The sequence below is a fragment of the Canis aureus genome, chromosome 21 (genome assembly GCF_053574225.1).
Source record: "Canis aureus isolate CA01 chromosome 21, VMU_Caureus_v.1.0, whole genome shotgun sequence".
NCBI classification, from domain to species: domain Eukaryota; kingdom Metazoa; phylum Chordata; class Mammalia; order Carnivora; family Canidae; genus Canis; species Canis aureus.
In genome coordinates, this window is record NC_135631.1 from 18,738,070 (window position 1) to 18,764,146 (window position 26,077).

General features: G+C 37.5%; 2 protein-coding genes across 2 annotated transcripts; both read right to left on the reverse strand.

The window, feature by feature from the left end:
- Positions 1-9,321: 9,321 nt before the first annotated feature.
- Positions 9,322-10,260, reverse strand: LOC144293413 (olfactory receptor 5AN1). The gene has a single exon (XM_077864498.1). It carries the CDS (start codon positions 10,258-10,260, stop codon positions 9,322-9,324), a length of 939 nt encoding a protein of 312 aa, XP_077720624.1.
- A 14,628-nt stretch (positions 10,261-24,888) lies between these two features.
- Positions 24,889-25,848, reverse strand: LOC144293414 (olfactory receptor 5A2). The gene has a single exon (XM_077864499.1). The coding sequence runs from the start codon at positions 25,846-25,848 to the stop codon at positions 24,889-24,891; it is 960 nt and encodes a 319-aa protein (XP_077720625.1).
- Positions 25,849-26,077: the final 229 nt, after the last annotated feature.

Sequence of the window (26,077 nt, forward strand, 5' to 3'; positions counted from 1 at the left end):
TACCATCCTTTCCCCCAAGGCAACACAGTGCAGGTATGAACTAGCCAGTGGCAAACTATTCTGTGTGGCAAAAAGAAAGTGGTGAGTGAGTGCCCAGCTACTACAGCTGTGTGGAAAATAATGAAGAAACCCAGAAACCCATTTCTCTCCGGCAGTACTAAGTCCTAAGGTGGGACCTTCATTACTGGGAAGAGGGGGTGTAGACATCATGAAAGAAGTAGATAAGAATATCAAAGGGCATTAAAAGTATGTAATAGATCCCCCCATCTGACCAGCAGTCACCGCAACACCCTATGTGCCAAATCTACCCACCCTGTGATAGATCACTGTGCATTTTCTCAAGTCAGAGGCAAAAGTGAGCTCCAGTAAGAATGAATATGCTATGAAAAACTTCTATTCAAGAAAGGAACCACAACTTAAGCTGTAGCTCCACCTTCTTCTAAGAAACAAAACAGAACTTTCCAGGAGCCAGTCTGGTGAGTTGTAAGAACTAGTACACACAAACAAGCTTAACAATTTAGCCATGGAAAGAAGTCTGGTGTAGGCATGTCCAAACAAAGCTGAATAAGATACCAGCTATAGTAAAACCATTGAAAAATATCTCCCATCCAAAGACAGCTAGTAAAGATTTGAGGAGGTATCTGCTATTTCAAATACAAAAGCAGGAACATAAAACTCCAATGAACATGAGATGCAAGGAGTCATGTCATCATTAAAAAATAAAAATAATCCTCCAATAACCAACTCAAAGTCACAGAATTTTGAAATCCAGCTAATAAAGTACTCAAAATAGCTGTTTTGAGAGTGCCTGGGTGGTTCAGTCAGTTAAGCATCTCCCTTCTGCTCTGGTCTCAATTATCCTAGGAGTTTCGGGATCAAGCCCTGCTCAGCAGAGAATCTGTTTCTCCCTCTCCCTTTGCCCATCCCCCTGCACCTTTTCTCTTTCTCACTCTCTCTCTCTCTCTCTCTCACAAAATAAATTAATAAATAAAATCTTTAAAAATAAAACACCAAAATAGCTGTTCTGAAGAAACTAAAGAGATACAGGAAAACACAAAAAGACAGTTCAATGAAATAAAAAAGAATACATGAACAAAGGGGAAATTTCATAGACATAGAAATCATTAAAAATTACCAAGCAGAAAATATAGAGCTGCAGGATTCGATGAATAAAATGAAAAATATGCAACAGGAAGCATCCATAGTAGACAGAAACAGAAAGTAGAATCAGGGAACCTGAGTACAGGAACTATGAGATAACCCAGTCAGAGAACAAGAAAAAAAAAGAATAAAAGAGTGCAAAGAAAGCTTCTGGGAACCATGAAGCATATGGCTTTAGAATAATTGGAGTTAGAAAAAGAAAAGAGAGGAGAAGGAGACAGAAAGTCTATTTAAAGATACAATAGCTGAGAACTTCCTAAAGCTAGGAAGATACATGGACATCCAAGTTAATGAAACTAATAGACTGCTACATTATCTCATTGCAAAATGACCTTCTCCAAGGCATATTATAATGAAAGTGTCAAAAATTAGAAAGAGAGAATCCTAAAAGCAAGTGAGAAAAAAAAGGTATAATCTGCAAAGGAACTCCCATTAGGTTATCAATGGATATCACAGCAGATATCCTTAGGCCAAGAGACAGTGGAATGATGTATAAGAAGTGTTGGGAAAATATACCAACTGAGAATCTCTTCCCAAATTATCCTACAGATAAGAAGGAGAAATAAAGACTCTCCCAGATAAGTAAAAGAGGGTATTAATCACCATTAGACCCTTCCAGCTAGAAATAATGAAAGGAGATTCTCGAGCTGAACTGAAAGGATATAACACGAAAACATGAAAATAGACCACACACTGGTAGAGGTAAATATACAATCAGATTTAGAAGGCTATTTCTGTATAGGATAGAGTTTTAACCAATTAATTATAGTATAACTGTAGTACAAGTACTGTAGTTTGTGAACAAACACACAACATAGGAGCACCTGGGTTGCTCAGTCAGTTAAGTGTCTGCCTTCAGCTCAGGTCATGATCCAGGCATCTTGGGATTGAGCCTCATGTAGTTGTTGGGCTCCATGCTCAGCAAGGAGCCTGCTTCTCCCTCTCCCTCTGCTGCTCTCCTTGCTTATGTTCTCTCGTGCCCTCTCTGTGTCAAAATAAATAAATAAATCTTTAAACACACACACACACATATCACATAAAAAGTAAACTGTGATATCAAAAATATAAAATGAAGTAAAAGGATAGCTATTTTGTATGACACCAAAGTGAAATTGCTATCAGCTTAAAATGGATTTTTGGTCTATGTTTTATGTAAACCATGTGGTAACCACAAAGCAAAAACTTATATTAGGTTCACAGAAGAGAAAGGGGAATCAAAGCATACCATCAGGAAAAATAACCAATTCACAAAGTTAAGAGGAAACAGGAAAAACAAACAATTGAACAACAAAATAGCCAGAAATCAATTAATAAGTTTACATTAGTAAGATAACATATTATAAGTATCCTAAGTGTAAATACACTGAATTCACCAACCAAAGGCACAACTAAAGACAAACAAACAAACAAAAAACCCTAACTATACGCTGCCTAGAAGAAACTCACTTCAGCTTTAAAGACACACAAGCTAAAAGTGAGATGGAAAAAGTGGAAACTAAAAGAAAGCAGTGCAGCTATACTTATATCAAACAAAATAGACTTTTAGCCAAAAATGGGAATAAGAGACAAAGAAGGTCATTAAATAATAATAAAGGGGTCAATTCATCAAGAAGACATAACAACCAAAAATATATGTATCCAATATCAGAGTGCCAATACAGATTAAGGAAATACTAACAGATCTGAAGGGAAAAACAGACAGCAATACAATAATAGTAGGAGACTTCAGTACCCCACTATCAGCAATAGATGGATCATCCCAGCAGAAAATCTACATGAAAATGTTGGACAAAACCAAACACCAGACCAGATGTCGCTAATAGACATTTATAGAACATTCTATCCAATGGCAACAAAATACATTCTTCTTAGGTGCATACTAAAAATTCTTCAGAATAAATCATATGATAGGACACAAACCAAGTCTCAACAAATTCAAGAAGACTGAAATCATGCCAAGTATCTTTCCCAACCACATTGTTATGAAACTAGAAATCAACAAAAGGAAAGCTGGAAAATTGACAAGCATGTGAAAACTAAACAACACATTTCTAAACAACCAAAGGGTCAAAGAAGAAATCAAAAGAGGAATAAAAAAATATCTTAAGACCAATGGAAATGGCAACACAATACAGGAAAACCTATGGGATACTACAAAAGCAGTTCTAAAAGGGAAGTTTACAAGGATAACTACATATACTAACCAAATATAAAGATTTCAAATAAACAACCTAACTTCTTACCTTATGGAATGAGGAAAAGTATAAGCATAGCCAAAGTTATTAGAAGAAAGTAAATAACAAAGATCAGGGCGGAAATAAATGGAAAAAAGATCAGAAAAGTAATGGAAAAAAATCAACAAAACTAAAAGCTGTTTTTTAACAGGAAAACAAAGTGACAAATCTTTAGCTAGACTAAGAAAAAAAGAGAAGACTAACCCTAACCCTAAACCTCATTTTATGATGCTAGCATTACCCTGACACCAAAGAGAGATAAAGATACTACATGAAAATTACAGAAACATACCTGATCAACATAGATGCAAAAATTCACAATAAAATATCAGCAAGTCTAAATCAACAACACATTAAAGGATCATACACCATGATTAAGTGAATATTATCCCTGAGATGCAAGGTTAGTACAACAAACACAAAATCATAAATGTGATGCACCATATTCATGTAATAAAAGATAAAAGTATCATCTCAGTGGATGCAGAAAAAGCATTTGAAAAAGTACATCCTTTGAGGAACCTCCACACAGTTTTCCAGAGTGGCTGTACCAGTTCACATTCCCACCAACAGTGTAAGAGGGTTCCCTTTTCTCCACATCCTCTCCAACATTTGTGGTTTCCTGCCTTGTTAATTTTCCCCATTCTCACTGGTGTGAGGTGGTATCTCATTGTGGTTTTGATTTGTATTTCCCTGATGGCAAGTGATGCAGAGCATTTTCTCATGTGCATGTTGGCCATGTCGATGTCTTCCTCTGTGAGATCTCTGTCCACGTCTTTTGCCCATTTCATGATTGGATTGTTTGTTTCTTTGGTGTTGAGTTTCATAAGTTCTTTAAGATCTTGGAAACTAGCCCTTTATCTGATAGGTCATTTGCAAATATCTTCTCCCATTCTGTAGGTTGTCTTTTAGTTTTGTTGACTGTATCCTTTGCTGTGCAAAAGCTTCTTATCTTGATGAAGTCCCAATAGTTCATTTTTGCTTTTGTTTCTTTTGCCTTCATGGATGTATCTTGCAAGAAGTTGCTGTGGCCAAGTTCAAAAAGGGTGTTGCCAGTGTTCTCCTCTAGGATTTTGATGGAATCTTGTCTCACATTTAGATCTTTCATCCATTTTAAGTTTATCTTTGTGTATGGTGAAAGAGAGTGGTCTAGTTTCATTCTTCTGCATGTGGATGTCCAATTTTCCCAGCACCATTTATTGAAGAGACTGTTTTTCTTCCAATGGATAGTCTTTCCTCCTTTATCGAATATTAGTTGACCATAAAGTTAAAAATAGACCTGCCCTACGACCCAGCAATTGCACTGTTGGGGATTCACCCCAAAGATACAGATGCAATGAAACGCCGGGACACCTGCACCCCGATGTTTATAGCAGCAATGTCCACAATAGCCAAACTGTGGAAGGAGCCTCGGTGTCCATCGAAAGATGAATGGATAAAGAAGATGTGGTTTATGTACACAATGGAATATTATTCAGCCATTAGAAATGACAAATACCCACCATTTGCTTCGACGTGGATGGAACTGGAGGGTATTATGCTGAGTGAAGTAAGTCAATCGGAGAAGGACAAACATTATATGGTCTCATTCATTTGGGGAATATAAATAATAGTGAAAGGGAATATAAGGGAAGGGAGAAGAAGTGTGTGGGAAATATCAGAAAGGGAGACAGAACATACAGACTCCTAACTCTGGGAAACTAACTAGGGGTGGTGGAAGGGGAGGAGGGCGGGTGTGGTGAATGGGTGACTTGCACTGAGGGGGGCACTTGATGGGATGAGCACTGGGTGTTATTCTGTAAGTTGGCAAATTGAACACCAATAAAAATAAAATTATATTAAAAAATAAAAAAAGAAAAAGTACATCCTTTCTTAATTAAAATTGTAAACAAATTGGGTATAAAAGAACTGAACTTAACATAAGAAAGGCCATAAATGAGAAACCCACAACTAACTTTATACTAAACAATGAAAGGCTAAAACCTTTTCATCTAAGATCAAGAGCAAGACACGACAATCCATTCTCACCACTCTAATTCAACATAGTACTGAAAGTTCTAGCTAGAGCAATTAGGCAAGATAAGAAATAAAAGGCATCTACATCAGAAAGGAAAAAGAAAAATTATCATTACCACGGATTATTATATATCCCTATATCTAGAAAGTCCTAGAGATTCAACCTAAAATCTGTTGGAACTAATCAACAAATTCAGTAAAGCTGCAGTGTATAAAATCAACATACAGAAACTGGCTGCATTTCTATATACTAACAAGGAAACACCTGAAAAAGAAGTAAAAAAATAGTATGCCATTCACAGTAATATTAAAAACAATAAAAATACTTGAGAATAAATTTAAAGGAAGTAAAAGATCTGCACTATTAAAACTACAACATATTTTTTAATTCATTGAGTGGTATTTTTTATACATTTATTTTTTATTGTGGCCGAGTTTCAATTTGCCAACATATAGAATAACACCCAGTGCTCATCCCATCAAGTGTAAAACTACAACATATTGATGAAATTAAAGAAGATACACACACACACAAAAGACATCCCGTGTTCGTGGTTCAAAATTAATATTCTTCAAATGTTCATACCATCCAAAGCCATCTATAGACTGAAGACAATCTCTATCAAAATTCCAATGACATTTTTTACCAGAATAAAAACAATCCTAAAATTTGCATGAAACTTCAAAAGACCTAAGCCAAAGCAATCTTGAGAAAGAACAAAAGTGATGGCATCATACTCTTGATTTCAAACTATACTACAAAGCTATAGTATGGGTCTGACATAAAAATCGACACATAGACCAACAGAACAGGGTCCAGAAATAAATTCCCACCTATACATCACTAATATTTAACAGGGAACCAAAAATATTCAATGGGGAAAGAATAGTCTCTTTAATAAATGGCTTTAGAAAAACTGGATAACCATATGCATAATAATGAAATCAGACCACTATCTTTCATCACTCACAAAAACTAACTCTAAATGGATTAAAGACAGGAACATTATATCTGAAACCATAAAACTCCTAGAAGAAAAAATAGGGAGCAAGCACCTTAACCTTGGTCTTGAAAATGATAATTTGTATCTCACATCAGCAGCACAAGCAACAAAAGCAAAAATCAACAAGTGGAACTATATCAAATCAAAAAGCTTCTACACCGCAAAAGAAATAATCAACAAAATCAATCAACCTACAGAACAGGAGAAAATATCTGTAAACCATATACTGAAAAATATTTGCCAACCATGTATCAGATAAGGGGTTAATATCATACACATATGGGGAGAATCATATAACTCAAAAGCAAAACAATCTGATTTAAAAATGAGTGGAAGAACTTAATATAGATATTTTTCCTAGAAGACACTTAAATGGCCAACAGGTGCATGAAAAGGTACCCAACATCACTAATCATCAGGGAAATGTAAATCAAAAGCACAATGAGATATCAACTCACACATGTTAGAATGGTTATCATCAAGACAAGAGATAACAAGTGGTGGCGAGCATGTGGAATAAAGGGAATACTGGGTGATATGCTATATGTTGGCAAATTGAACTCCAAAAAAGAAAATTTAAAAAAATAATAAAAATAAAAATCAGAGAATACAATAAATTAAGATAAATAAAATGAGTCTCTTTGATGCAGCATAAAAAAATTTTAAAAATAAAGGAAATATTTGTACACTATTGGTGGAAACATAAATTCATTCAGCCACTATTTAAATCAATATTAACGTTCCTCAATAAATTAAAGAACTACTATATGATCCACCAATCTCACTTGTGTGTATACATTCAACAGAAATAAAAACAGGATACCAAAAAGATAATCTATGCAACCATGTTTATTGCAGCATTATTCATAATAGACACGATACAGGAATGAAAAAGAATGATAACGATGACATGGTATTTACACACAATACAGTGGAATATTATTCAACTATGAAAGTAAGGAAATCTTGATTTGAGACAACACGGATGGACCCTGAGGGCATTATGGCAAGAGAGATAAGCCAGACAAAGACAAATACTGCATGACATCACTAATAAGCAGAATCAAAAAGCCAATCTCATAGAAACAGAGTACAATTATGGCTAGCATGGCCTGGGGGACAAGGGAACTGGAGAAATGTTTTTTGAAAGGGTACTATCTTGTAACTAAAAGATGAATAAATCTGGCAGCGTGATGACTATAATCAATAATACTGGATTACATACCTCACAGAGGTGCTTCTCCTACTGAAGCCCTTATGGTTCCCTAGAAAGACTTCTCATACATTCTTACACATTTTTAAAGAACAGTGCTCCAAAGAACATGCCTATGCCTGCATGGGGGGAGGAGGGCGCATATCCTTTATTCATACTGCACTACTTCCTTGGCATGGGATAAGCCCTCACATTCTCTTAGAGGTTCAGTGATTCCCCATCTCTCAATCCTGTCCATCTGTAAACTTGTGAAAAATCTGGGAAAGTTTCAAATGCCTCTTCATTTATAGTCCTTAATTAAATGGAATAATTATATGACTTCGAATGCAGATTCCCCCCCCCAAAAAAATATTAAAAACCCAAAGAATCTCCAAGGATAATATGTAATTGTAATCACATCCATCGTTTTACATCAGTTGGTTCAATTCTGAGCACTCTGGCATTACAGCAGTCAATACCGATACACACTGTACTCCACTTTTCAAACAGATCACAAGAACCAAAAGTTTTATATTCTATTTTAGACAGAGAAAACTGGCCAAAGTTAAAAATCCTGCCTATTGTACTATTTATTTCCTCTCTGGCCCTTTGAGGCTTCCTAGGAAATATCAGCATTAGAATAACTCTAATTCACTCCATAAATTATATCACCCCATATAAAACCATAAATCTCTAGGACATAAAATGTTGAACACAAACAAACAAACAAAAAGTATGCCAGCTTTCCATATTTGTTCTTAGTCTATAATATTTAATATTCACTAACTCTATTATTACAATGAATTTTCAGACACACGTATCCTCACACCAAACATGAACAGATGCTTGAAATACTAGAAATGATTTAATAGTGTGAAATGCTGGCTACATCAGGATAAATTTTCTTGATTTAATGGGAGAGAGAGGTTTGAGTCCCACAATGTAAGAAATAGCTATTGGCTGGGATATGGATTTTCAACATCACTCCCATCAGAAATCTCCACTGAACACTAGAAGCGAGAAATGAAGTCATCAGACTCATAAGTAAATGGTACTGAAGGAAAAACATTCTTCATTCCATTCTCCTTTATGGTTCAAATCACCTCCTGCTTCCTTAGATTACAGTTGGTGGAGACTGGAAAGTGACCAAACTTATTAGATGACTAGGCTGGAAAGAGGCCTTCAACAAACATTAGCTATCTCAGACTGCTGTTGCCAAGCCAATTGTATAGCTTTGTTTCTGTTCAAAGGCACATCCCCCCTATTTATTCCCATTATGGTCAGAAATCCAAAACAAACATTGATCACCCTCATGTCTGGATTATGCTGCATCAAAATATTTGGGAGGCAAGTTCTCTACACTCCTGGGGGCATCTGCCAGGTATTGCTTCTTTACAATCAGAGGTCTGAGATAAACAGGCCTCAATCTCTAAAGCCAAAAGAAGCAAAGGGTTTCTAAACCTTACTGTTTAAAAATACCTGCAGATTGTTAATAAATGATGAGGCCACTCTTCATGTAGGGTGAAAGTATGAACCTCTAGGACCTAAAGATATTGTGTTTGTATGGAATCTAGTCAGCTGTAAGTCCATTTGGCATATTATCTGTTACAAATTAAACTATCTTTATCCAAAGGCAGTGTGAATTTTGTTAGAATCCATTCATGTGCACATTATTAAGGGATAAGATTTCGAGAGGACAACTCTGGACAGGACCTCAGCAATACCATCTCTTCTTTTGTAACCTCTTCAAGGCATCTTTGATTTCCTTGTTCCTCAGACTGTAAATCAAGGGATTCAACATGGGAATAACCACAGTGTAGAATACTGATGCAAATCTGTCAAAGCTGGAGGAACCACCAGAGCTGGAACTCAAATAGACAAAGATACTTGAGGTATAGAAGAGAGAAACTGCTGTCAGATGAGAAGCACAGGTGTTGAAAGCTTTGGATCTGCCTTTAGCTGAAGTGATTTTCATGATGGAGATGACAATAAAGCCATAAGATATCATAATAATAAAGGCATTTATTATCCCAAAGATCATTGCTAGTATAGCAAGCAACAGTTGTACAAAGAAGGTGTCAGTGCAGGACAGGATTAATAGTTGGGGCATGTCACAGAAGAAGTGGTTGATGACATTCGGCCCACAGAAATGAAGCTGAAACATGGCACACAACTGGGATATAGAAGCAGAGAGTGCAGCCAGATAGGATCCCAGCACCATCTGAATACAGAGCATGGGTGACATGACTGATGAATAGAGAAGTGGATTACAAATGGCAGTGTATCGGTCATAAGCCATGGCTGTCATGAGACAAGACTCACTCAGTCCCATGGTTGAAAAGACAAAGTACTGAACGGCACAACCCACAAAGGTGATGGTTTGCTGCTCTTGGAAAAAGTTGGAGAGCATCTTGGGAGCTGTAGAGGTCACATAGCAGACATCTATGAAGGACAGATTACTGAGGAAGAAGTACATGGGTGTGTGGAGGTGAGAGTCCATCCTTATTAAGATGATGAGGCCCAGGTTCCAAGTCAGAGTCAAAATGTAAATCAGCAGGAATACAGCAAAGAGCACTGCTAGGATTCTGGGGAAATCAGAGAATCCCAAAAGGATGAAATAAGTGATCTCTGTAGTATTTCCTCCTCCAGTCATTGCTTGGTGCTTCTAAAATCAGAAAAGAGAGAAGAGAAGGCACTGCTGACCCAGGTGAAATGACAGCATTACAATCCCATATGTGCCATAGTTTCCCTCCATGGAGTGTGGGGAAAGAAGCAATGCCTCACTGACCTGATGAAAAGATCCAGTTTTTCATCTCAAATTGTCAAGAAGTGACTTTTTAGTGTCTTGTGTTCTCACCTATTTCATGAAGTCTCATGAAAATTAAAGAGATATTTTCAAATTTGACTGAGAACTAAAACAACACAAAGGCTACAATTATTACAGAGATCATTAAATGTTTTTTAAAAACATCTGATAATTCATTATATAACTGTTGTTTTATAAAAAGCATAAGTGGCATCACTCCAGATTAAAACTGAAATAGCCTTTCAAGATGGTCATCTAGATAAATTTTTTTAAGGTTTTATTTATTTATTCACAAGAGACCCTGAGAGAGGGGCAGAAATATAGGCAGAGGGAGAAGCAGGCATCCCATGGGGAGTCCGATGTGGGACTCAATCCCAGGACCCCGGGATCCCACTCTGAGCCAAACGCAGATGCTCAACTACTGAGCCACTCAGGCGTCCTCATCGAGATAAATTTTTTAAATTTCTTCTTTTATCCTTAAGAAAAGTTATTGACCCTATTTGTAATAATTTCTCAAACTGTTATATGAATGTAGTTAATATATCTTCTAACTGGCCTGGGAAACTATATCATAACTTATGACAGCATATGTGCCCAATAAAGTTATGGAACAAGTCTTCTCACAGAAGTCTTCATACTAAATATACCAATGCAAGGGTAGGATAGCTCACTATTGACCCTAACATTTTTTTAAATTTTAGGGTACTTTACTACTTGAGAAACAGCATAGTACTGTTAAAGGATCAGACTTTGGAGTTTTGTCTGATGCCCTCTCACTTTATGAAATTGTCCCAGTAGCTTAAACACATTAAGACTGATTTACTCAAATAAAGTGAGAACATTAAGAGCTCCTGGACTGTAAGATTACTAGAATGGTTACAAGAAAATTCATGGGGATGATCAGCACACAACTCTGTACACAGTAATTGTCCACTAGGGGTTGGCTATTATTATCATGGATTGCTTACAGATAACCATGAATGACAGCGGTACCCATGGTTAGGAATGTCACCAGTTGCAGGGGTTAATTTGAGGAATTTCCTGAGACATCATTGACCTTATAGACAATGAGGAATCATTACCTCTAGGCAGATGTAGATTCAGACCTCATGTAGAAGCAAATCAAACCACTCAGGGCCATGAAGACATAAACCACATAAACAATGTTCTGTTTAGTTTGCTTGAATTTGAGTATACTTGCTTGACAACCAGCATCAAACCATGATGACCTTGATGCAAAGAAAAAGTAAATAATTTCAATTACCAAGTACTACATAGGTATGGTTCATCACATAATTATCTTCTAAATTAGATGGTCTCTATGCCTAGAAGCAACAATATCATTAATCAATCACTATTTCTGTTTTGTATTATTCTGTTATCTCCCAGTCAGCTGGATTGTAAAGCCCTGATGCCACTTTTTATGTGTCACCACCACCACCTTGCACCAATGATGCTATACACAGACATGGTCTAGTGAAGAGGTTTCACTAATTAATGAAAACATCTTGTATACAAATATTTGTGTTGCCAAATAAATAAATGTTGAACAAATGTTCTTTTACCCACTTTTGGATGCAAATCTAAAATGATCTTATTTGAATTATGGTTTTATGAACTTGGAAATCTTTCTGTTGACTCCTAAGTGTTGCCAATATAATATCTCTCTTATTATCTCAAGATGAATTGGAGTCAATGAAAATATTTTGAAACTATAAACTCTCGTGTACATCCCCCAATATACCAACACAATCAATTAATTCAGCAAAAATAAGCCAAGCTTCTGATCAAACACTGTAGTAAAACTCTTCATTTCCGTATTATATTCTGGTGACAGAGGCAGCCAGAGCTAAAAGTATTTTATGTAACTCATCATTCCCTCCCACCAGAAAGATAAGCAATGATGGATTGTTTATTAATTCATGATAAAATTGATCCTGAAAATTTATCTTGTTGAAATTTGGTAATACAGAGTAAGACAGAAAAATTCTGAATATATTCAGTCTCTTTGGTTAAGTTTTAAGGTGGTTATGTGTTGAGGGTACAAAATGATTCTGAAGGTGATGAGGTAACAGTTTTAAGTTTTAAGATGGTATGTGTTCACCATATCCCAAATAGTTTAGAGAAGAAAAGGAGACTGACATACATACTGGTTGCAGATGAGGTTATAGCTAATCAAAGCTTTTCCAATCTGAAAAACTAAAGACATGGTCAGTTTGTAAGGTTGTGCAGGGAATAAAATCAGATAAAGAAAGCCAAGTCGTTGCAATGAAGAACAGTGTAAGAGAAGAAGAAGAAGAAGAAGAAGAAGAAGAAGAAGAAGAAGAAGAAGAAGAAGAAGAAGAAGAAGTTAAAGAGACAGGCCAATGACTACCAATGTTGGCAGTGAGGCATCTCACTCACAGTAGACCCACACTAGCGCCTCAGACACACAGTCTCCAAAGATGACCATGGAGAGTTACTCAAAGTACTTCAAAAAGCCAATGAAACTGTACAAGAGTACTCTGTTATATCACCATTTAGAGGCCTGCTTGCCTTCTGCCGCTCAGAAATTATCAATCAAAGCTATATATTGACATGGAAATCAAATTAACTAATGATTATTACAACAACAGACTCCTAAACAAAAAATTCAGAGTCTTGGGATGGATAAAGTTGGAAAATCAAGACTAGAATGTGGGATCTTAGGAAATTCCTCTGAAAGTAAGTAAATCATTATTTTTAATTCAGTGCTCAATTATTCAATTCTGAAATTTGTTAGGCTTTATAAACATTCTCATTAGATTCTAAATAATCCCATTATCCCTCATTTTACAGGTGAAAAAAAAAAAAACCAGAAGGTAATGGAGCTCAAGATCACACCCTTAAGAAATTATAGAACTAGAACTCAACATTCATCCCTCACCCCAGAATAATCCCTGAAATTTTAGATTAGAGATCATCTTCTCAATGAAGGCCAGAGAAGTTGGGTAAGGAGCAAGAGAACCCAAGGAAGAGCCCACAGTGGAGGGTATGGAAGTGAGAAAGAGGTGAAGAATGGGAGAGACTGTGGACAATAAACCTTGCTCCACACAGGTCCTACTGGAAGAATCACATGGCTATTAAAATAACAGAATCCACTGTTCTCACTAAATCTTGCCCTCTCACCTGACCCAGAATCCCCAAGAAGACAGACCTCTAGCCAAAGGCTGAAATTGCCTGTTTCCTTTCCAAAAGAATTTTCCAGGTAGGCCCTATTGCTCTCCAAGATGGGAGCCTTTGGCCATCAAACTGGCTATCCACTCAGAGCAAGAGAGATGCCCACAACTGAGATCCTCTTAAATGTGTTATTGTTGAGGGCACAGGTAAGAGGAGAAAAGACAATTAGAGGGAGAAAACCCTCTAGATACTTATCCTCTGGAGTCATGGTTGTCATGGAGTATTTGTCCTGCTAATTCCATGCCCCACTTTGCCATGTCCCTTCTGGATCCAAACCGCACTTTCTCCATAAACCAATCATGTTTTCATAATTATAGCTTTTCTTTTTTAAAAAAATTTTTTTATTTATTTATGATAGTCACAGAGAGAGAGAAGGGCAGAGACACAGGCAGAGGGAGAAGCAGGCTCCATGCACCGGGAGCCCGACGTGGGATTCGATACCCGGTCTCCAGGATCGCGCCCTGGGCCAAAGGCAGGCGCCAAACCGCTGCACCACCCAGGGATCCCAATTATAGCTTTTCTATCAGAAACTTAAAAGTCTTCAGGGCTGGAAAGAACCTAGGGATCATATAGTCTAACACCTTCAATTACCAGGTGAGGAACCTAAAGCCAGGGGAGCTAAAAGATTTGCCCAAGATGACACTGGTAAAATACAATGGTAAAACACTTTAATTAAAATAGATATGTGAACAATTCCCTGTGTACAAAGCACTTGCATTTTAGGTGTATACATACATACATTTTCTCAAATATGTGACCAGATCCAATCATCACAGCTGCCTGTGAGGCAGACATCGCAGTATTTCCTATGCATAAGTGAGGCAATTGAGGCAATAAGGGACAATAAAACGAATTCATGACAGAGCCATGATTTATCATGGCTACAACCTGAGGCATTGGTAGCACCATTCTGGGTACAATTCTGACCCTTCCACTTGATGACTTGTGTGTGACCTTGAACAAATTAACCTCTCCCAGCCTCAGGATTATCATCAAATGGGGTGACAGTAGTAGCTACTTCATAGAGTAGGTCTTCACAGAGAGAAACAAACTGGATAATGCTTTTAAAGCACTTACCAGGGGATATAGTACAAGCACACCTTCTGTTAATAGTAGGTGTACTTTCTATGTTCTGATTTGGAGTTCTTGCCAGCATTTTATGCTGCATTACTAATCCTTCACTAAAAATATCTACTTAGCATCATTCCCACAAACATTTTTGTCATTTGTTTCTAGTTCTTTAGAAATGAAACTTATCTACCCTGCCAGTTACTAGGGATACAGGGATGTTTTAGATAAGGTCCCATTCTTGGTTTGACCTATTTCAACTATTCTCACTTCTAGGGAGAAAGGGGTGGGTGGGCAGTGAGTTAATTATTTAACTCTTGCTGATAGGCTAGTATATATACCCAGATAAGAACTGTAATAACTAAATCCTTAATGAGTTTTTTTTTAACAAAACATGTTCTTAAGAGAGTTTTAAAAGTATAACACCAAAAGTATAGAGTATGAGTACCATGGCCAAGTAATAGAGGACATATTTCTGGTCTATAAGAACCATGTATGTTCCACAAATCACACTTTACGAGGTCCAAATGAATTGTTGCTCCACTGGGAAGAACGTGGCAGACATCTATGTGCCCAAAGGTTCTATCTGTAATATTTGCAATAATTTCTCACCTGCCATCTTCATCTGGTTACAAAAGAAAATCAAATCTATGTGATGTAGCTGCATGAAGTATGAAGTTATTGTATAAATAGTAATGTAATATGCATAAAATTAGTCCATGAAGATATGAAAAATAGTATCTTTTTAAAATTCTCTTGGCTATACTCTGAGTCTCCACGGTACCGCAAGTCTGGTGGCTCTTCTGCTCCCTGGTCAACTTATTGTCCTAGAATCCCTGAGAGCCGCAGACCTCTGGGCCTTGGGCCCAGCCACCCTACACACATCACAGTAGCCATCATTTCTGAGATCCTGCAGGGTCCTTGGAAGCTACCATGAAACATATTCCAGGCTTGCTTTTACCCAGAAATGGATGACTTTTACTGCTTTATAACCTCTGAGATTCTCCCCAACCTTGATTCTGCTTTTCAAGTATAATTAACATACAGTGTTATTAGTTTCCAGTGTATGATATAATGAATGGCCCAACCAGAAATCAAAGAGAAAATCTAAAGATACATGGGGGGAAATGAAAATGAAAACACAACAGTCTAAAATTTTTGGGATGCAGCAAAAGCTTTTCTGAGAGAATTTCTTTTCAGATTTTATTTATTCATGAGACACAGAGAGAGAGAGAGGCAGAGACACAGGCAGATGGAGAAGCAGGCTCCATGCAGGGACCCCGACGTGGGACTTGATCCAGGATCATGCCCTGGACCGAAGGCAGGCGCCAAACCATTGAGCCACCCAGGGATCCCCTCTAAGAGAGAATATTATACCAATACAGACCTACCTCAAGAAGCAAGAAAAATATACAACCTTGATTTTAAGTGTGCTTCTTCTTTCTTCCACTATTTCTCCCATTTTTTTTCACAATTCACTTCACAAGGAGGCCCAAGGAGTAGGTTGTTTCCAAACTTTCGATGAATGCTTGTTAATATTTGGACTCCTAAGCATTTCTAACATCTGAGTGCAATAGGCAGCTTCCAAGATGGTCCCCAATGATCCTGGCCGTCTGGTCTTCACAGGTTTTTGTAGACTCCCTCCTATATCTAATAGGGCTAACTCATGTAACCAAGAACATTGGCCTCCACCATCCAGCACAAACTTGCTAGTCTATTTTAGAAGAGGGTCCTCCAGGCTCAATCCGGCTTCAGAGGACTACAGCCCTAACCAACTACTTACTGGAGTGCAACCTCATGAGAGACATCAGAACCTCATGATGATCCACAGAAACCATATAGTAAATATTTACATTTGAAGTCATTAAGTTTTGTAGTGATTTTTTGTGCAATAACAGGTAACTAATACATTATGAGGAGAGACCACTTATACTCAAAAGGAGTATAAGTGCAGTTTTGTGATGTTGGTATATATCATAAAACTATCCAGAATCAGGAACCTTTCATTTTTAACAACAGAAAAAAGAACTGTAACTGGGCATAACAATAAAGTGAATCTATTAGCTCATAAAACTGAAAGAGTCAGAGAAAATTTGATCCATTGGCTCAAACAATATTACAAATGTCCAGTTTCTTCTCTTCTGTTTAATATGCCACATAAGAATGCAGTATCTTCTTTTAAACACACAATATCTACTTTAATCTGAGTGAACTAATTTTGGAGTTTCATTTTTTAAATAGTCTTATGCTCCATTCATTGTCTTTTCACCATCTGAGTTCTTTTGTTGCTTATTTGTTTATTTTAGGCTGTCTTTTCACATTGCAGGGAGAAGCACTAAAGAGCAAGATTTGAGGCTTGGCGTTTATGACCAGAGACTGTCCTCTGTTAGGTTTTCTGCTAGTAAATCTGGGGGTCTCTTCTCAGTTGCTCTGATGAGCCTCTGCTATAACTATGGGCAGGTTTTTCTCTACACAGAATTCTCCAGTTTCCTACCCAAGACGGTATCAGCCTAGCTCAGAGTATTTTGAGAGTTGAGTAAGTGAATGGAGGGGGTGTGCAGTGGAGGAAGAGTCTCCCTATATAGATATTAGTAGTGAAGAAAAACATAATGAAGAATCTTCACCATGTAAATATTATTTCATCCCTCTATTTTTATCATTCCCCCACAGATATATGTGATGGCCCTGGGCCCATATATCTTGGTTCAATTCTCCAGAGAAGAAACATTCTTCTGATACCTACTACAGGGAAGGAGGAATGATGGGGATGGTGGAGTTTTTATGCAAGAGGAGAGGGATGGGTTGGTCTAGAAGTCTAGTCACCCCTAATAGATTTTCAATCAAATCTCCAATTTTAAGCCCCACCCACTATACTGGTGCCTAGTGCCTACAATTCTTGATGGTATGAGGGTTGTACAATTGAAAACAATTTGCTTCTTGGCTCTCCTGCCCCACCTACCCAGGGCCTATAACTTCCTGGTTTCTCTCTCTTTTTTATTTTATTTTATTTTATTTTATTTTATTTTATTTTATTTTATTTTATTTTATTTTATTTATTTGAAACAGAGAGAGCATGTGACAGAGAGAGCCCAAGCAGGGGGAGGGGCAGAGGAAGAAGCAAATTCCTCACTAAGCAGGGAGCCCAACTTGGGGCTTCATCCCAGGACCCTAGGATCATGACCTGAGCCAAAATCAGATGCTTCACTGACTGAGCCACCTGCTCCCTGATATCTTGAATCTGAGTTAGTTATTCCTCATAGATTTACTTTCCAGCTTCCAACTTCTGTTGTCCTCTCTCCTGGTATCCGTATCATAGTGATTTTATAGGTTTAAAAAAAAAAACTTTTTTGTCATTTTATGTAGGCTCTAAGGAGTAAAGGCAAATGTGCAGATTCAGCCCATTATATTTACCCACATATCACAGCTGTGTTTTCAATATCTTTTCTTTTTCTTTAGTAGGCTCCACACCCAGCATGGAGCCCAGTGCCAGGCTTGAGCTCACCACCCTGAGATGAAGACCTGAGCTGAAATCAAGAGTCGGACACCACCGACTGAGCCACAGAGGTGCCCCAAATTTCTTAAGCAATTTTGCATTTTTAGTAGAAACAACTGACTATATACCATTGTTCGTTGTATTTTCCCCAAGATTCAGATAATGTAATTTAAAAATTACTTTAATATTTGGTTTTTACTGATATTTCCTTAGGTAAAAAATTGATTTAATTTCCCTTTATTACCTTTGATGTGAAATTTTTGTTTACATGTTTATATATTTTTAATTATATTCATTTTTATCATAATTTCTATTCAGCACCTCTACTCATAAAAAGGTAATTAGCTTATACTATTGTTTTACTAATGTCTACAACCTACTGTTACAACCACATTTTTTTAATGTCAATGTTATAGGCCTTAATGTTAAGGCCTTATATCTGAGTAACCAAAATATATAAATATATATGTATAGGGAAGATACGATAAAATCACATTTTGCTTTCATTCCAAAACTATAATTAGACCATAATTTTTAAAATGTCAATATGTCAGAGTTGACCAAAAAACAGAAATTCTGTATCCCACACACAAGATCCAAAAGAAATCATTTCACTACATTTTAATTGATTTGTAGAACAAGACCTAAGAATCTCAATTTTAATTGCACAATGAGACCAATTCTTTCTAAAAGAAACAAGTAAATGTATGTTGCTATCCAAGGCATGGATGGGCTAAGAGTATTTAATGTGGTGTCACCTTGAGAATACAACCTTAACTGAATGCAAATGCAGTTAAAACTGGGTAAGAGTGGCCAGAAATCAACATCTCAGCTGACACCACAGGATGACTCCACTTTAATGGTGAACTAGAAATCCCCTGGCATCCTCTTGAGTTAGGCCAAATTTGAAGTCCCTAGGAAATCGATGAATGCCTCTCCTAAATTGAAGTGTGATAAGACTCCCAAAGGGAATAAAATGCAGTGGGAAGAGGGTAAAAAAGACCAAAAAATTTTGTACTAACATACTAAGGTTAACTGTCCAGACAATATTAAGCACATACAGTGTGCTAGGGATTATTCACATGGTGGAACATGGAGGGTCCTGTTAATGTAATAATTTGGCCATGAGAAAGAAGGAAATCTTGCCACTTGAGATGAATTGATGGCCCTTGAGGATGTTAGATAAGTCAGAGAAAGACAAATACTATAGAACACATGTGGAATCTAAAAAAGCTGAACTCATTAAAAACAGAGAGTAAAAACTTGTAACTAGTGGTAAATAAGTCGTAGACAGCTAATGTAAAGTATAGTGAATATAGGCAATAATATTGTATTAAAATCATCACACTTACTAAGAGATTAGCTCTAAAATTATTCCAAACACAAATAAGAAATGATAATTATGTTATATGATAGAGGTGCTAACTCTGCTACAATAGCAATCACATCACAATATATAAGTGTACCAAATTGTGGCACCTGGGTGGCTCAGTAGGTTGAGCATCCAACTCTTGATTTTGGCTCAAGTCATGATCTCAGGTCGTTGAGATCCAGCCTGGAGTCACGTTCCATACTCAGCAGAGTCTGTTTTTCCCTCTCTCTCTCTCTCTCTCCTTCTCTCTCTCTCTCTCTCCTCTCTCTCTCTCTCTCTCCCCCTCCCCCTGCTCACTCTTTCTCTCTCAAATAAATAAAATCTTTAAGAAAAGAAGACCAGTGTCTTCATCAAATATGCTTAACTGGCTGATACTGGAAAATCTCACGCATGGCCTTCTGTTGAAAACCTGCCAGAGATGACAATATGAAAAACAATTCCAGAACCTTCATAGATCTGAAACCGACAGACATGAAGTCTTAAACCTTCTGGCTTACCTTCTGGTACAAAGAGTGAATGCAAGAAAAAAGTGGCATCTAGACTGGACAGCACAGATAATACAGCAAATTATAAAGAATACCTGCAACAGGTTGCATAAAATGAGTAAAGGAAAGATTGGACAGGTAAATGCCCTGAGATGCAGGACTTCTCAGAACCTACCTCTTTTTGATAAGGTTCATGGACAACTCTCAGCTGTAACTCAGCCACAGGACTTATTTCCAATTGTATTCTAGACTGAGGGTCAAATGGAAGAGTGAGATGATTCCTGCCAGGGTTCTTGCTTAGCTTTGGGGTGCTCAAAAATGATCTGTGAGTTTCAGTGAATGTCTAACATAGGGATTCCTCCCTCTGGTCCATGTACATCAATAATTTTGTTTCTTAAGCACTTCTTAAGATAAAAATAACCCAGCCTTCCTTTGCATAGGAAAGAGGTTTTTTTAGAACAAGAATATTTCATACAATATCAATGTGATATTTTTACACATACCAATTTTTCTACCTATGTTGCATTTAAGTCCCATCTGACACCTGACACTATTTCAGAAAAATTTTGTTTTCAGAGAGAGAAATGAAGCCTGTTTTTCCATGGGGTTTCCCTGGGTCCACGATGCCTGCCTATTTCTAGAGTGTGGTCCCACCAAAGTCTTTCATCTAGGATGGCAACACTGAAGGGAGATGGTACGATATCCATTCAATAAAAGTTCTGAGCCATGAGTACAAGAGCCTACTATGGCTATTTCTTTACTTGGGGGAAGGTGGGGAATTTCATCCTCGGACAGATGCACAGAAGTATTGCACATAGAATATCTTGGCCAGCATTAGATGGGAAAAGAAAAGCATGAGAAGAGTGAGGATGGAATAAAAGCAGCAAAGGTCACATAGCAACAGTTGGTTTATCTTCCCCAGTTATTTAGGAGATGTTACAGACAAGGAGACCCACCAAGAATTCAAGGATGGTCATCGCAAATCAGGCCTATAGGAGAATGCTGGAACACATGGCATATCTTCATATATGCAAGGCATTTAGGCTTTCCCTGATCAGTTGTAGGTTAGAGAGATCCAAATCAGTTATCTGGACATGCAGGGAAATTAATAGCAAGTGTTTCCTCATTTGTGTGGATGATCACAGAATAAGCAAGCTCTGGGTTTCTCTAGGTTTATGACTAGAAACATGAAGCTATTAATCTTTCAGGAAAAAATTTTAAATCTCATCAGAACCCATTTAATGGGAACACCTGGGTGACTCAGTGGTTAAGTGTCTGCCTTTGGCTAGGTCGTGATCCCAGGGTCCTGGGATTGAGTCCTGCTTGGGCTCTCCATAGGGAGCCTGTTTCTCCCTCTGCCTCATCTCTGCCTCACTTTGCTGTGTCTCTTATGAATAAATAAAGAAAACCTTTTTAAAAAGAACCCACTTAATGCATCAGTCACTAATTCCTAAGTATGTAAATGAGTGAGAAAGAGAGCATTTAATCATATATATACCTACCAAAAAATTAGGGGAATGTGGGTGGTATATATGGACAATAACCAGGTTTCTGAAAACTCTAAAAATTAAACCACAAAATCAGATCATGTTCAATAAAATATGTAATGGAGGTATTTTAGAGACCAAAATGTTTCTTACAACCAAAGAAGGAAAATCTGTCTATTAATTGATCTGTGAATGTAGTGATTAGATGGGAAGATGGTCACTTAGAAGAGAGGAAGACAAATACTTGGGGAGAAAAAGTGTCAGTGCCCTGGCCCAGTGCCTCAGCCTGTCTGGACTCTGCAGTTGGGCACACCAGACACTGACACACATTGCCCACTTTCTCTCCAAATAGACTTTCAATTGTAATTTGTTTTTCGATGTGGTTTCCTCAGCAAGTCGGAGAATCGTGCCACTAGCACAAATACAAGCTTGGCAGTTTTATTCTTCCATGAAAACTAAAAATGGCATCTGGCTTATGCCGTTAGCTATTCTGAGCTTGGTAACTTCAGTCCATCTGAAAAAAATCTTCAGAGGTTGTGAAGATGAGTGACACACCCTGGATTGTCCTAATTTTACTAAAGTGAATTCCTCTCCAGCTAGCTAGCTGCCCACCTCCCCAGGACAACTGTACCTTTTCTTCTTCAAAGGGACCTGGAGGGTATTATGCTGAGTTAAATAAGTCAATCAGAAAAGTCAAACATTATATGGTCTCATTCATTTGGGGAATATAAAAATTAGCGAAAGGGAATAAAGAGAAAGAAAAGAAAATGAATGAAAATATCAGTGAGGAGGGAGGCACTTGATGGGATGAGCATTGGGTGTTATTCTATATGTTGGCAAATTGAACACCAATAAAAAATAAATTTATATAAAAAAAGAAAATATCAGTGAGGGTGACAAAACATAAGAGACTCCTAACTCTGGGAAATGAACAAGGAGTAGTGGAAGGGGAAGTGGGCGGGGGGTGGGATGACTGGGTGATGGGCACTGAGCGGGGCACTTGGCGGGATGAGCACTGGGTGTTATACTATATGTTGGCAAATTGAACTCCAATAAAATAAAAAAAATACTAAAAAATACCAAAGAACTATAAAACATCTGATTCTTTTAGTGTCAAGAATATTGTTTAATGTATATCTATTTATATGCCCCATGATAAATACAGTTATTTAGGACATTTTGTTTAACATGGGGCTTACTATAAACCCCAGATCATTTTTGCTGTATTCAAGTTTCATGACCAAACCCCACCATATGCACTATATTTAACAATTATTAATGAGCATTACTTTCTTTGGGAGTTGGATAAACTAAAAAGGTACATTATATTTTCTCAATGCAAGGAGAAAACTTCTACTAGCAGTGAACATGTATATGGTTGAACAAGAGACATTTTCCCAAAGATCTTATATCCATAATGTGTGTTCAAAAAATATAGAAATGATAATAGACCAATGACAGCTCCATGTAAGTCCAAAGCATGAAGCATATTTTCCTTTATTTGTTTGTTTGTTTTGTTTTTATGACTTTTGGCATTAGGAGAATTTAAGATTAGCTACCAAAGGTAAATTGAAAGATAATAGCGCAGTGAACTGGAGTACAGATAAGGAAAGGCGGACGGGAAAAACTGGCTAGAGGAAAGGCGGGGTGTCCAGGTAGCTGATAGAGTTGGCATAATTGTAGCATTTCCATGTGCGGCCACTTCTGTGAAGGTGAATTCTTTCTATTTTCCTAATGACTCTTAGGTGAGAGGAACAGGCATGTCTTTTTATTGAAACGATTATGTCCCAGGTTGAGTGGCTATCCCAAAGCTACCTGATTTGCCTCTTTTTGCACTTAACCTGGATTTCTCTTGATTTATATGAAATTGACTAGTAATATGAGCCAACATTTATTTATTAAGTAGTACCATATAACAGGCACTAAGCTAAGCTCTTTTCATGCATATCCTCACTTAATGGTTGTATCAATTCCATGAGGTAAATACAAGTATTACCCTCAATGTACAAGTGAGAAAAATGGAGCTTGTAAGTAACTTCCATAAGGCCACCTACCTACAAAGAGGCAGACATGAGATTAATAACTGCAGCTCTGATGACTTAAGAATAGCTAATGAATACTCTTTAACAGCTTTTGCTCTAGTCTATGCCAACCCACTTTCCAATGCATCAAAGATATTACAAAGATCACATATTTTTTTAACAAATTAAGGAAATGTCTTCTATTTCTTTGTCAAATTGTGATAAATAAATACTATATAATAATAATAATAATAAAGACTCACTTCTTGAACCTTTGCTATTCACCAGGACTATTCTCAGTGCTTGTATATATTGAGTCATTTAATTTTTCACAATAAACCTATGAGAGAATTACTATTATTATTCCTATTTTACAGATAAGGCACTAAGGCACACAGAGCCCAAATAACTTGTCCAAGGACACACAGGTAGATACTTTATTTATTCATTTATGGCCGCCCAAGAGCAGTCAAAGCTGAATAAATGTATGCCAGTTTTTTACTGCTGGTTCAAGGACACATAAGTTCTGAGATAGTAGAGAGGAGAAAAAATCACTCTATTCAATTCTAGGCTAAATTCCATTCTAGAACTTATCACAAAACTGATGAAAACATAGAAACTTTCCCCCAAATGAAGATACACTCCTCTTCTATAGATTCCTGAGAAACTTTGAGTATTGACTAGAGAGCAGTTACTTCAGATTAAATGACAAATTCCTGGCTTTATTTAAATCATTGTAGTGACTCTTTTGTGTAGCTGATTGAATTAGCCATAAGATTGTTTAGTCATTAAGGCCCTAATCAGAAGTTTTTTATCTCTTTCTTGCCCTACCATATTTAAAGAGTCAGTACTCTCCCCTCATCAGTCACAGTGGCTCACTAAGAGTTAGATTTCCAAATAAGAGAGGGTGTCTGCCTTGTGGTGCTCATGTGCCATATTAGAACTTCATAAAGGGAAAAAGTGTCCCCTCCTCAGGTTATTATGCTATATATTCCTACCTATCTTAAAAATCACTATCCTGAATGCTAGGCTAACTTTTTTTTTCAATGTTTTCTTCCTACAGACAAAACTCTACTTTATTGTTCCTGGTCATTCAGTCTTTGTCATGGTGAAGTTTTCTGCTAAGTTGAGCATTTATAATCTCAGTATATGCAATGCTATTCATTCTAGAAACCAATAATAGCCAAACTGTTTTCTAGATAACCAATAAGTAAACTAGTTAGGGGACTATTGGAAAGGGGAGAAAAGTCTAGTCAACACAAATCATTGTGTAGATCAACCAGTCCAAAACTGCATGAAAATCTGCACAACTGACCCATCTCACAGCCTCTTTGTAAACATTACCTCAGGATCAGAAAAACAAAGGCCCGTGAGAAAGCACGTGATCCTTCTGCATAGCTTTCTTCATGGCATTTTTAATCTCCTTATTCCTAAAACTGTAGATGATAGGATTCACCATAGGGATCACCAGAGCATAGAATATGGACACCACCTTGTCCCGGTTTAGGGAGTAGCTAGAACTAGGTCGCATGTACATAAAGAGACCAGAACCATAGAAAAGAGTCACAGAAGTCAGGTGAGAGGCACAGGTGCTGAAGGCTTTGGTCCTACCTTTAGCTGAGCTGGTCTTTAGGACAGCAGCAACAATATAACCATAAGAGATGAGGATCACAAGGACAGACACCATTCCAACAACAACACCCACAATGAAGTTCACCACCTGGCTGGTAAAGGTATCAGAGCATGATAGAACCAGAACGGGAGGAAGGTCACAGAAGAAGTGGTCAATCATGTTGGGCCCACAGAAATCATGCTTGTAGACAGAGTATGTTTCAATCAAAGAACTGAGGAATCCACCTGCATAGGCACCAACCACCATCTTTAAACAAAGGGTGTGGGAAATGAGGGCTGTGTAGAGCAATGGGTTGCAGATTGCAGCATAGCGGTCATATGCCATGGCTGCCAAAAGAAAGCATTCAGTCAGCCCCATTCCACAGAACACAAAGTACTGAGTGGCACAGCCAACAAAGGAAATGGTTTTCTGCCCTGTGATGATGTCAGAGAGCATCTTGGGAGTTGTGGAGGACACATAGCAGATATCTAGGAAGGATAGGTTACTGAGGAAGAAGTACATGGGCGTGTGCAGGTGGCAGTCCATCCTGATGAGGACAATGAGACTCAGGTTCCAGGCTAGTGTCAAGAGATAAATCCCCAGAAATAACATGAAAAGGAAAAGCTTCATTTGAGGATGATCTGAAAATCCCAGGAGGATGAATTTCGTCACAATTGTGTTGTTCTTTCCTGCAACCATAGACCTACTTCCTGCATTAAGGAAAGAAACAATCCTGTGATCAGTTAGATTGTGCTTGTTATTATGAGTGGATATTTCCTGGAAAATCATATAAACAATTAACACCAAGTCAACATCACAGCCACCTGCTAGCTGTTTCTTCTTCGAGGAAGTATGCCCATGATAATCTCTTTGGCACTATTTAAAATCTCTATGCCATACATCTTGTTGATTAGAAGAAGGTCTCTCT